At 36.8% G+C, this 12,486-nt stretch overlaps 1 protein-coding gene across 1 annotated transcript in view; it reads right to left on the bottom strand.

The window, feature by feature from the left end:
- GDPD5 (glycerophosphodiester phosphodiesterase domain containing 5) overlaps window positions 1-12,486 on the bottom strand; it is a 33,885-nt gene that overhangs the window by 14,965 nt on the left and 6,434 nt on the right. The window contains exons 2-4 of the mRNA XM_075851038.1: window positions 4,795-4,952; window positions 4,238-4,385; window positions 3,348-3,430 (exon numbers count right to left, since the gene is read on the bottom strand). Of these exons, the coding sequence (XP_075707153.1) occupies window positions 3,348-3,430; window positions 4,238-4,385; window positions 4,795-4,952 (389 nt within the window). The remainder of the gene's footprint in view (window positions 1-3,347; window positions 3,431-4,237; window positions 4,386-4,794; window positions 4,953-12,486) is intronic.

Below are 12,486 nucleotides of genomic sequence, written 5' to 3'. Positions count from 1 at the left end.
GAATTGGGAGGCTGATATACAATCAGGTGGGGATGGAGAACAATTGTGTTCACATCTGACGTTCGGATGATCCCGGCTGCTCAGACGAAACTTTTTCCAGGAACAGATCTAGTTACGGCAATGACCTTCGAGTTCCTACGTTTGTGGGATGAGCTTGAGAAATCGTAATGATCCGGAGTCCATCCCACATGTTACGAGATGTAGCAACTTTTAACCCCTTAAAAGACAGACCTTTTCCATAATTTTTCCCTCACATAGCCGTACGAGGGCTCGTTCTTTGCGGGGCAGGTGACGTATTTAATGGAACCTCGTAATGCTTTCCATTGTTTTTCGGGTTTTGTTTTTACGGCGTTCACCGTGCGGTAAAAACTACACGTTGACTTTATTCTGCCGGTCAATACGATTACGGCCATACCAAATTGAGATATATATATTTTTAATTACTACTTTTACAAAGAAAAAACAATAATCCATATCTTTTTAATTTTTGCGTAGATGGAGCGGTGCGGGGTCTGGTTTTTGCGGGGAGATCTGCAGTGGTTATTGGTATTATTTTTGGGTACATACAACTTTTTGGTCACTTCTTATTCAATTTCTTTAGGATCTAAGGTGATTAAAAGAACAGCGATTCGGTAGTTCATTTTTTACGCTATTCATCCTGCGGATTAAATAATGTTATATTGTAACAGCTCGGACTTTTACGGACACGGCGATTGCAGTCATGTTTTTTTTTATTCTTTATATGATTTAGGAGAAAAAAGGCAAAACATTTTTTCTTCGATCTTTAAGGACTCTGAAGGCGTGCCGTGTCCATCACAGAAATGGGGGGGGGGTCTGTGGCGGTCACTGAAATGGGAGGGGGGGTCTGTGGCGGTCACTGAAATGGGGGGGGGGTCTGTGGCGGTCACTGAAATGGGGGGGGGGGTCTGTGGCGGTCACTGAAATGGGCAGCACGGGGGCTCGGTGGTTAGCACGGTTGCCTTGCGGCAATTGGTTCAAATCCAACCAAGGACGACATCTGCATGGAGTTTGTATATTCTCCTTGTGTTTGCTCCGGTTTCTTCCCACACCCCTAAAAAAACATACTGATCGGGAATTTAGATAGTGAGCCCCAATGGGGACAGTATGTAAGGACCTCTGTACAGCGCTGCCGAATATGTTGGCGCTATATAAGTAACAGAAATAAATAAATTGGGGGTCCGCGGCGTCAGTGTTATCGGGGGTCCGCGGCGTCAGTGTTATCGGGGGTCCGCGGCAGTCAGTGTTATCGGGGGTCCGCGGCAGTCAGTGTTATCGGGGGTCCGCGGCAGTCAGTGTTATCGGGGGTCCGCGGCAGTCAGTGTTATCGGGGGTCCGCGGCAGTCAGTGTTATCGGGGGTCCGCGGCAGTCAGTGTTATCGGGGGTCCGCGGCAGTCAGTGTTATCGGGGGTCCGCGGCAGTCAGTGTTATCGGGGGTCCGCGGCAGTCAGTGTTATCGGGGGTCCGCGGCAGTCAGTGTTATCGGGGGTCCGCGGCAGTCAGTGTTATCGGGGGTCCGCGGCAGTCAGTGTTATCGGGGGTCCGCGGCAGTCAGTGTTATCGGGGGTCCGCGGCAGTCAGTGTTATCGGGGGTCCGCGGCAGTCAGTGTTATCGGGGGTCCGTGGCAGTCAGTGTTATCGGGGGTCCGTGGCAGTCAGTGTTATCGGGGGTCCGTGGCAGTCAGTGTTATCGGGGGTCCGTGGCAGTCAGTGTTATCGGGGGTCCGTGGCAGTCAGTGTTATCGGGGGTCTGTGGCAGTCAGTGTTATCGGGGGTCCGTGGCAGTCAGTGTTATCGGGGGTCCGTGGCAGTCAGTGTTATCGGGGGTCCGTGGCAGTCAGTGTTATCGGGGGTCCGTGGCAGTCAGTGTTATCGGGGGTCCGTGGCAGTCAGTGTTATCGGGGGTCCGTGGCAGTCAGTGTTATCGGGGGTCCGTGGCAGTCAGTGTTATCGGGGGTCCGTGGCAGTCAGTGTTATCGGGGGTCCGTGGCAGTCAGTGTTATCGGGGGTCTGTGGCAGTCAGTGTTATCGGGGGTCTGTGGCAGTCAGTGTTATCGGGGGTCTGTGGCAGTCAGTGTTATCGGGGGTCTGTGGCAGTCAGTGTTATTGGGGGTCTGTGGCAGTCAGTGTTATTGGGGGTCAGACTGATGTCACTTTTGATGGAATCCGAATTATTTTGCAGGTTGCTGCGATTATGACGACGCCGAATATCGTTTCTTGGGTTTATTCTTTTTCTTTGAGTGACTTTTTTTAGATTTCTTTTTACACTTTACTGATTATTCTCGCTTTTCACTGCACAACGTATTGGAATAATCTCTTTACATTACAGCCGGGCCGGGTACAACTGGGCACGGCGTAATAGGGAATCAATCAATGACGGCAGCCCGAGGGGCTCTTTGTTAGGACCCCGGCTGTCATAGCAACCCGTGAGCCTTTCGTGGGGGTGCCGATTGATTGACAAAAGGAACCCCCTCCGTTTGTTTATATCCTCGAGTACACAAGTCACTGATGCAGTTAAAGGGGTTCCCCGGTTTTATGTGAACATGTGGAACGTGCTTACCTGGCTGTCCCTGTGCGCCCCCAATAGGAATGGAGCGGTACTGCGCACGCTCAGTCACCGCTCCATTCATTTTCTATGTGAGGAGATCGCCGCTCGCCATGTCCGGAGGCCCCTTAGAAAGTGAATGGAGCGGTCTGACCCCCACCGATCCGGTATGAATCACCTAGGGAGAGGTGATGAATATCGATTATGGGAAACCCCCTTTAATAAATTGGTTTCCCCACTTAAGATCTGTCCAAACGGCTCCGACTGCTGTAATCTCCATTGAACACTAAAACAAAGCAGCAGCTGTGCTAGGAAGGCCCCGTACCCCTGAACGGTACTCTGCTATTTTGGAAGCCACACCGCTCCGGTCATAGCATTCTCCTGCCATGGCTGCCAGCGATCGGCGGGGGGTCACTGATCGAAAAACTGGTCGCCCATCCTAGCAATATGCCATCAATGTCTTAAAGGAACACTCAAGGCAGAATGGATACCGTGTGTTATGCCTGGTACAGAACCTTAGGGGGCGGAGCATGACAAAGGGGTTCAAAGAATACTAACTCCTCCCCTCAGGCTCTGCACCAGCATAACACAGAGCCCCAGTTTTGCCAGGAGTGCCCCTTTAAGTGGGAAGACCTCTCCATTGCAGCATATTATATAGAACCTTTAAGTAACGTTGGCATAGCGTCTATGATATCGTCTAATAAATTGACAATTTAGTTTTCGAGCCTCGAAGGAAAACTCAAGTACGTACAGAGCAATGAGAAAAAGCAGGGGGTCACTTACTTCTGCAGGACAAACACTCCTATAATTACAGTGAATGATATGAGATCCGATGTGATCCATATGAGCGAGAATTCCTCTGGAGTCTGAAACATACAGAGAAATAGGGGGTTTAGCTGTGTGCGGAGTCAGAGGTGGATTTGAAGCCGTCTCCGGGGTTCACCTGACGTTGCAAGCCCTACCTGTGCGAGATGCCTATTTCCTAGTAATCTTCAGTGTGGTTAGCTTTCTAGCTCTGCTACATTACCTGCATAGTCTATCGGTTGCGGAAATCCACCTCCGGTTACTGCTGTGTGCCTCCACCATGCTTTGCACTGCATCTCTGCTCCATTAGGAAATGGCTATGATCAGTGACTCAAGCTTAGCTGCATAGTCTATTGGAGCCTAAGGTAGTCTGAACTCCAACTTAGGAGCTCAAGATGCTGCTCTATACTTCGCCATGCTTTACACCGCAGCTCTACTTGTACAGAGGGCAATGAACCTCAATAAGTGGGGAGCTAGGGGGGCGCTTTAATGTGTAACATGCAGGAATGAGAGGACAAGCGTTGATGTTACAGCTGGCGAAAGCCTCGATTAGATGAACGTTATGACGTGTGATAGTCGGAACGCCTGATTCAATCTTAATCCACGGATATTTTGCTACGGTAAAACCAGATTTTATAGGATCGTGACGGTCAGCGAGACCGCTTAATGATACAACCCTCAGACGAGACATTCTCTTTGGTCAGACGTTTTCATATTCCAGGATCGGGACCCATGTGACTCTGCGGTACTTATCCATATGTTGGAAAATCCAACATGGCGTCCAAATGAGCGGACGCAGATTCCCGTTATACAGAAGGTCTGACTTACATAAAGATCAAATCGGCGAATACTCAGGAATAAGGACTTACCAGTGACCAGATGGGGAATTGCACCTTACTGAGGAAGTTAGAGGCGTCAGATGTGACGGACTCCACGCCGGCGCACCACAGCACCGAGAACAACCACGGCTCGTTGACGGTGTACGTGTTCAGGGTCAGGTTCTGTGAACTGTATTCCCTGCAGAGATCACGAGTTATGAGACGGACACCAAAAACAACCAATCACAGGCAGCAAAGTGCAAAGCAATGACCGGACCTCGCATGGCGTGAAAAAAAATCCTCCCCCTTTACTCTCTGTTATCAGCCACTGCAGGCTGGGGAGCGGCTGACTGTATTGTTCTCCAATAGAATGACTGAAAGATAGAAAGTGCAGAAACCTCCCGTCCCCCATCATCACTACTTTACGTCCCATCTCCCCAATGCTTAGACCCTCCAGAGACATTACATCACGTGACTGATATCAGCCACTCCTCTTATAAAACTCCAGTCCTATTATAAGCTGCCAGTTTTACTAAATTACTTGTCCTTTAAATTAATTTTATATTTTACTAGATCATCCGTTAGTTAACTTACACAGGGGAACATACCTTATGTCTTCTTGGTTAACCTCTGTGTACCTCAAGTTGATGAAGGTGATGTCCCTGTTCTTCAGGAATATAGGGTCACTTTTGATATTTGAAGCCTGTTGAAAGTCCGGAGCTAGTTGTCGTACGAAAGGTCTTTCATGATCAGAGAGCCAAATAACCTATGTACAAAAACATAACTACTATAATACTGCCCCCTATATACAAGAATATAACTACTATAATACTGCCCCCTATATACAAGAATATAACTACTATAACACTGCCCCCTATATACAAGAATATAACTACTATAATGCTGCCCCTATATACAAGAATATAACTACTATAATACTGCTCCTATATACAAGAATATAACTACTATAATACTGCTCCTATATACAAGAATATAACTACTATAATACTGCCCCCTATATACAAGAATATAACTACTATAATACTGCCCCCTATATACAAGAATATAACTACTATAATACTGCTCCTATATACAAGAATATAACTACTATAATATTGCCCCCTATATACAAGATTACTACTATAATACTGCCCCTATATACAAGAATATAACTACTATAATACTGCCCCTATATACAAGAATATAACTACTATAATACTGCCCCCTATATACAAGAATATAACTACTATAATACTGCCCCCTATATACAAGAATATAACTACTATAATACTGCCCCCTATATACAAGAATATAACTACTATAATACTGCCCCTATATACAAGAATATAACTACTATAATACTGCTCCTATATACAAGACTATAACTACTATAATACTGCTCCTATATACAAGACTATAACTACTATAATACTGCCCCCTATATACAAGACTATAACTACTATAATACTGCCCCCTATATACAAGAATATAACTACTATAATACTGCCCCCTATATACAAGAATATAACTACTATAATACTGCCACTATATACAAGAATATAACTACTATAATACTGCCCACTATATACAAGAATATAACTACTATAATATTGCCCCCTATATACAAGAATATAACTACTATAATACTGCTCCTGTATACAAGAATATAACTACTATAATACTGCCCCCTATATACAAGAATATAACTACTATAATACTGCCACTATATACAAGAATATAACTACTATAATACTGCCCACTATATACAAGAATATAACTACTATAATACTGCCCCCTATATACAAGAATATAACTACTATAATACTGCTCCTATATACAAGAATATAACTACTATAATACTGCTCCTATATACAAGAATATAACTACTATAATACTGCCCCCCTATATACAAGAATATAACTACTATAATACTGCCCCCTATATACAAGAATATAACTACTATAATACTGCTCCTATATACAAGAATATAAACTACTATAATATTGCCCCCTATATACAAGATTACTACTATAATACTGCCCCTATATACAAGAATATAACTACTATAATACTGCCCCTATATACAAGAATATAACTACTATAATACTGCCCTATATACAAGAATATAACTACTATAATACTGCCCCCTATATACAAGAATATAACTACTATAATACTGCCCCCTATATACAAGAATATAACTACTATAATACTGCCCCCTATATACAAGAATATAACTACTATAATACTGCCCCTATATACAAGAATATAACTACTATAATACTGCTCCTATATACAAGACTATAACTACTATAATACTGCTCCTATATACAAGACTATAACTACTATAATACTGCCCCCTATATACAAGACTATAACTACTATAATACTGCCCCCTATATACAAGAATATAACTACTATAATACTGCCCCCTATATACAAGAATATAACTACTATAATACTGCCACTATATACAAGAATATAACTACTATAATACTGCCCACTATATACAAGAATATAACTACTATAATATTGCCCCCTATATACAAGAATATAACTACTATAATACTGCTCCTGTATACAAGAATATAACTACTATAATACTGCCCCCTATATACAAGAATATAACTACTATAATACTGCCACTATATACAAGAATATAACTACTATAATACTGCCCACTATATACAAGAATATAACTACTATAATATTGCCCCCTATATACAAGAATATAACTACTATAATACTGCTCCTGTATACAAGAATATAACTACTATAATACTGCTCCCTATATACAAGAATATAACTACTATAATACTGCTCCTATATACAAGAATATAACTACTATAATACTGCCTCCTATATACAAGAATATAACTACTATAATACTGACCCTATATACAAGAATATAACTACTATAATACTGCTCCTGTATACAAGAATATAACTACTATAATACTGCCCCGTATATACAAGAATAGAACTACTATAATACTGCCCCTATATACAAGAATATAACTAACCCTATATACAAGAATATAAACTACTATAATACTGCCCCTATATACAAGAATATAACTACTATAATACTGATCCTATATACAAGAATATAACTACTATAATACTGCCCCCTATATACAAGAATATAACTACTATAATACTGCTCCCTATATACAAGAATATAACTACTATAATACTGCTCCTATATACAAGAATATAACTACAATACTGCCTCCTATATACAAGAATATGACTACTATAATACTGCCTCCTATATACAAGAATATAACTACTATAATACTGCCTCCTATATACAAGAATATAACTACTATAATACTGCTCCCTATATACAAGAATATAACTCTTATAATACTGCCCCTATATACAGAATATGACTACTATAATACTGCCTCCTATATACAAGAATATAACTACTATAATACTGCCTCCTATATACAAGAATATAACTACTATAATACTGCTCCTATATACAAGAATAAAACTACTATAATACTGCTCTTATATACAAGAATATAACTACTATAATACTGCTCCTATGTACAAGAATATAACTACTATAATACTGCCCCTATATACAAGAATATAACTACTATAATACTGCCCCTATATACAAGAATATAACTACTATAATACTGCCCCTATATACAAGAATATAACTACTAAAATACTGCCTCCTATATACAAGAATATAACTACTATAATACTGCTCCTATATACAGGAATATAACTACTATAATACTGCCCCTATATACAAGAATATAACTACTATAATACTGTCCCTATATACAAGAATATAACTACTATAATACTGCCCCTATATACAAGAATATAACTACTATAATACTGCCCCTATATACAGGAATATAACTACTATAATACTGCCTCCTATATACAAGAATATAACGACTATAATACTGCCCCTATATACAAGAATATAACTACTATAATACTGCTCCTATATACAAGAATATAACTACTATAATACTGTCCCCTATATACAAGAATATAACTACTATAATACTGTCTCTATATACAAGAATATAACTACTATAATACTGCCCCTATATACAAGAATATAACTACTATAATACTGCCTCCTATATACAAGAATATAACTACTATAATACTGCCTCCTATATACAAGAATATAACTACTATAATACTGTCCCTATATACAAGAATATAACTTCTATAATACTGCTCCTATATACAAGAATATAACTACTATAATACTGCTCCTATTTACAAGAAAGTAACTACTATATTACTGCCCCTATATACAAGAATATAACTACTATAATACTGCTCCTATGTACAAGACTATAACTACTATAATCCTGCTCCCCATATACAAGACTATAACTACTATAATACTGCTCATATATACAAGACTATAACTACTATAATACTGCTCCCTATATACAAGAATATAACTACTATACTACTGCCCCCTATATACAGGAATATAACTACTATAATACTGCTCCTATATACAAGAATAAAACTACTATAATACTGCTCCTTATATACAAGAATATAACTACTATAATACTGCTCCTATGTACAAGAATATAACTACTATAATACTGCCCCTATATACAAGAATATAACTACTATAATACTGCCCCTATATACAAGAATATAACTACTATAATACTGCCCCTATATACAAGAATAGAACTACTAAAATACTGCCTCCTATATACAAGAATATAACTACTATAATACTGCTCCTATATACAGGAATATAACTACTATAATACTGCCCCTATATACAGGAATAGAACTACTATAATACTGTCCCTATATACAAGAATATAACTACTATAATACTGCCCCTATATACAAGAATATAACTACTATAATACTGCCCCTATATACAGGAATATAACTACTATAATACTGCCTCCTATATACAAGAATATAACTACTATAATACTGCCCCCTATATACAAGAATATAACTACTATAATACTGCCTCCTATATACAAGAATATAACGACTATAATACTGTCCCTATATACAAGAATATAACTACTATAATACTGCCCCCTATATACAAGAATATAACTACTATAATACTGCCCCTATATACAGGAATATAACTACTATAATACTGCCTCCTATATACAAGAATATAACTACTATAATACTGCCCCCTATATACAAGAATATAACTACTATAATACTGCCTCCTATATACAAGAATATAACGACTATAATACTGTCCCTATATACAAGAATATAACTACTATAATACTGCCCCCTATATACAAGAATATAACTACTATAATACTGCCCCCTATATACAAGAATATAACTACTATAATACTGTCTCTATATACAAGAATATAACTACTATAATACTGCTCCTATATACAGGAATATAACTACTATAATACTGCCCCTATATACAAGAATATAACTAATATAATACTGTCCCTATATACAAGAATATAACTACTATAATACTGCCCCTATATACAAGAATATAACTACTATAATACTGCCCCTATATACAGGAATATAACTACTATAATACTGCCTCCTATATACAAGAATATAACTACTATAATACTGCCCCCTATATACAAGAATATAACTACTATAATACTGCTCATATATACAAGACTATAACTACTATAATACTGCTCCCTATATACAAGAATATAACTACTATAATACTGCCCCCTATATACAGGAATATAACTACTATAATACTGCTCCTATATACAAGAATATAATTACTATAATACTGCTCTTATATACAAGAATATAACTACTATAATACTGCTCCTATATACAGGAATATAACTACTATAATACTGCTCCTATATACAGGAATATAACTACTATAATACTGCCCCTATATACAGGAATATAACTACTATAATACTGCCCCTATATACAGGAATATAACTACTATAATACAGCCCCCTATATACAGGAATATGACTACTATAATACTGCCTCCTATATACAAGAATATAACTACTATAATACTGCCTCCTATATACAAGAATATAACTACTATAATACTGCTCCTATATACAAGAATAAAACTACTATAATACTGCTCTTATATACAAGAATATAACTACTATAATACTGCTCCTATGTACAAGAATATAACTACTATAATACTGCCCCTATATACAAGAATATAACTACTATAATACTGCCCCTATATACAAGAATATAACTACTAAAATACTGCCTCCTATATACAAGAATATAACTACTATAATACTGCTCCTATATACAGGAATATAACTACTATAATACTGCCCCTATATACAAGAATATAACTACTATAATACTGTCCCTATATACAAGAATATAACTACTATAATACTGCCCCTATATACAAGAATATAACTACTATAATACTGCCCCTATATACAGGAATATAACTACTATAATACTGCCTCCTATATACAAGAATATAACTACTATAATACTGCCCCCTATATACAAGAATATAACTACTATAATACTGCCTCCCTATATACAAGAATATAACGACTATAATACTGTCCCTATATACAAGAATATAACTACTATAATACTGCCCCCTATATACAAGAATATAACTACTATAATACTGTCCCCTATATACAAGAATATAACTACTATAATACTGTCTCTATATACAAGAATATAACTACTATAATACTGCCCCTATATACAAGAATATAACTACTATAATACTGCCTCCTATATACAAGAATATAACTACTATAATACTGCCTCCTATATACAAGAATATAACTACTATAATACTGCCCCCTATATACAAGAATATAACTACTATAATACTGCTCCCTATATACACAAGAATATAACTACTATAATACTGCCCCTATATACAAGAATGTAACTACTATAATACTGCCCCTATATACAAGAATATAACTACTATAATACTGCCCCTATATACAAGAATATAGCTACTATAATACTGCCCCTATATACAAGAATAGAACTACTATAATACTGCCCCCTATATACAAGAATATAACTACTATAATACTGCACCCTATATACAAGAATATAAGTACTATAATACTGCTCCTATGTACAAGAATATAACTACTATAATACTACTCCTATATACAAGAATATAACTACTATAATACTGTCTCTATATACAAGAATATAACTACTATAATACTGCCCCTATATACAAGAATAGAACTACTATAATACTGCTCCCCATATACAAGAATATAACTACTATAATACTGCTCATATATACAAGAATATAACTACTATAATACTGCTCCCTATATACAAGAATATAACTACTATAATACTGCCCCCTATATACAAGAATATAACTACTATAATACTGCCCCCTATATACAAGAATATAACTACTATAATACTGCTCCCTATATACAAGAATATATCTACTATAATACTGCCCCCTATATACAAGAATATAACTACTATAATACTGCCTCTATATACAAGAATATAACTACTATAATACTGCTCCTATGTACAAGAATATAACTACTATAATACTGCCCCTATATACAGGAATATAACTACTATAATACTGCCCCTATATACAAGAATAGAACTACTATAATACTGCTCCCCATATACAAGAATATAACTACTATAATACTGCTCATATATACAAGAATATAACTACTATAATACTGCTCCCTATATACAAGAATATAACTACTATAATACTGCCCCCTATATACAAGAATATAACTACTATAATACTGCCCCCTATATACAAGAATATAACTACTATAATACTGCTCCCTATATACAAGAATATATCTACTATAATACTGCCCCCTATATACAAGAATATAACTACTATAATACTGCCTCTATATACAAGAATATAACTACTATAATACTGCCCTATATACAAGAATATAACTACTATAATACTGCTCCTATGTACAAGAATATAACTACTATAATACTGCCCCTATATACAGGAATATAACTACTATAATACTGCCTCCTATATACAAGAATATAACTACTATAATACTACTCCTATATACAAGAATATAACTACTATAATACTGCTCCTATATACAAGAATATAACTACTATAATACTGCCCCTATATACAAGAATATAACTACTATAATACTGCCCCCTATATACAAGAATATAACTACTATAATACTGCCCCTATATACAAGAATATAACTACTATAATACTACTCCTATATACAAGAATATAACTACTATAATACTGCTCCCTATATACAAGAATATAACTACTATAATACTGCCCC

Source organism: Rhinoderma darwinii, chromosome 2 (genome assembly GCF_050947455.1).
Source record: "Rhinoderma darwinii isolate aRhiDar2 chromosome 2, aRhiDar2.hap1, whole genome shotgun sequence".
In the NCBI taxonomy this organism is placed as follows: domain Eukaryota; kingdom Metazoa; phylum Chordata; class Amphibia; order Anura; family Rhinodermatidae; genus Rhinoderma; species Rhinoderma darwinii.
The sequence above is the reverse complement of the archived record's forward strand: the minus strand, read 5'-3'. Positions and strand labels throughout refer to the sequence as shown.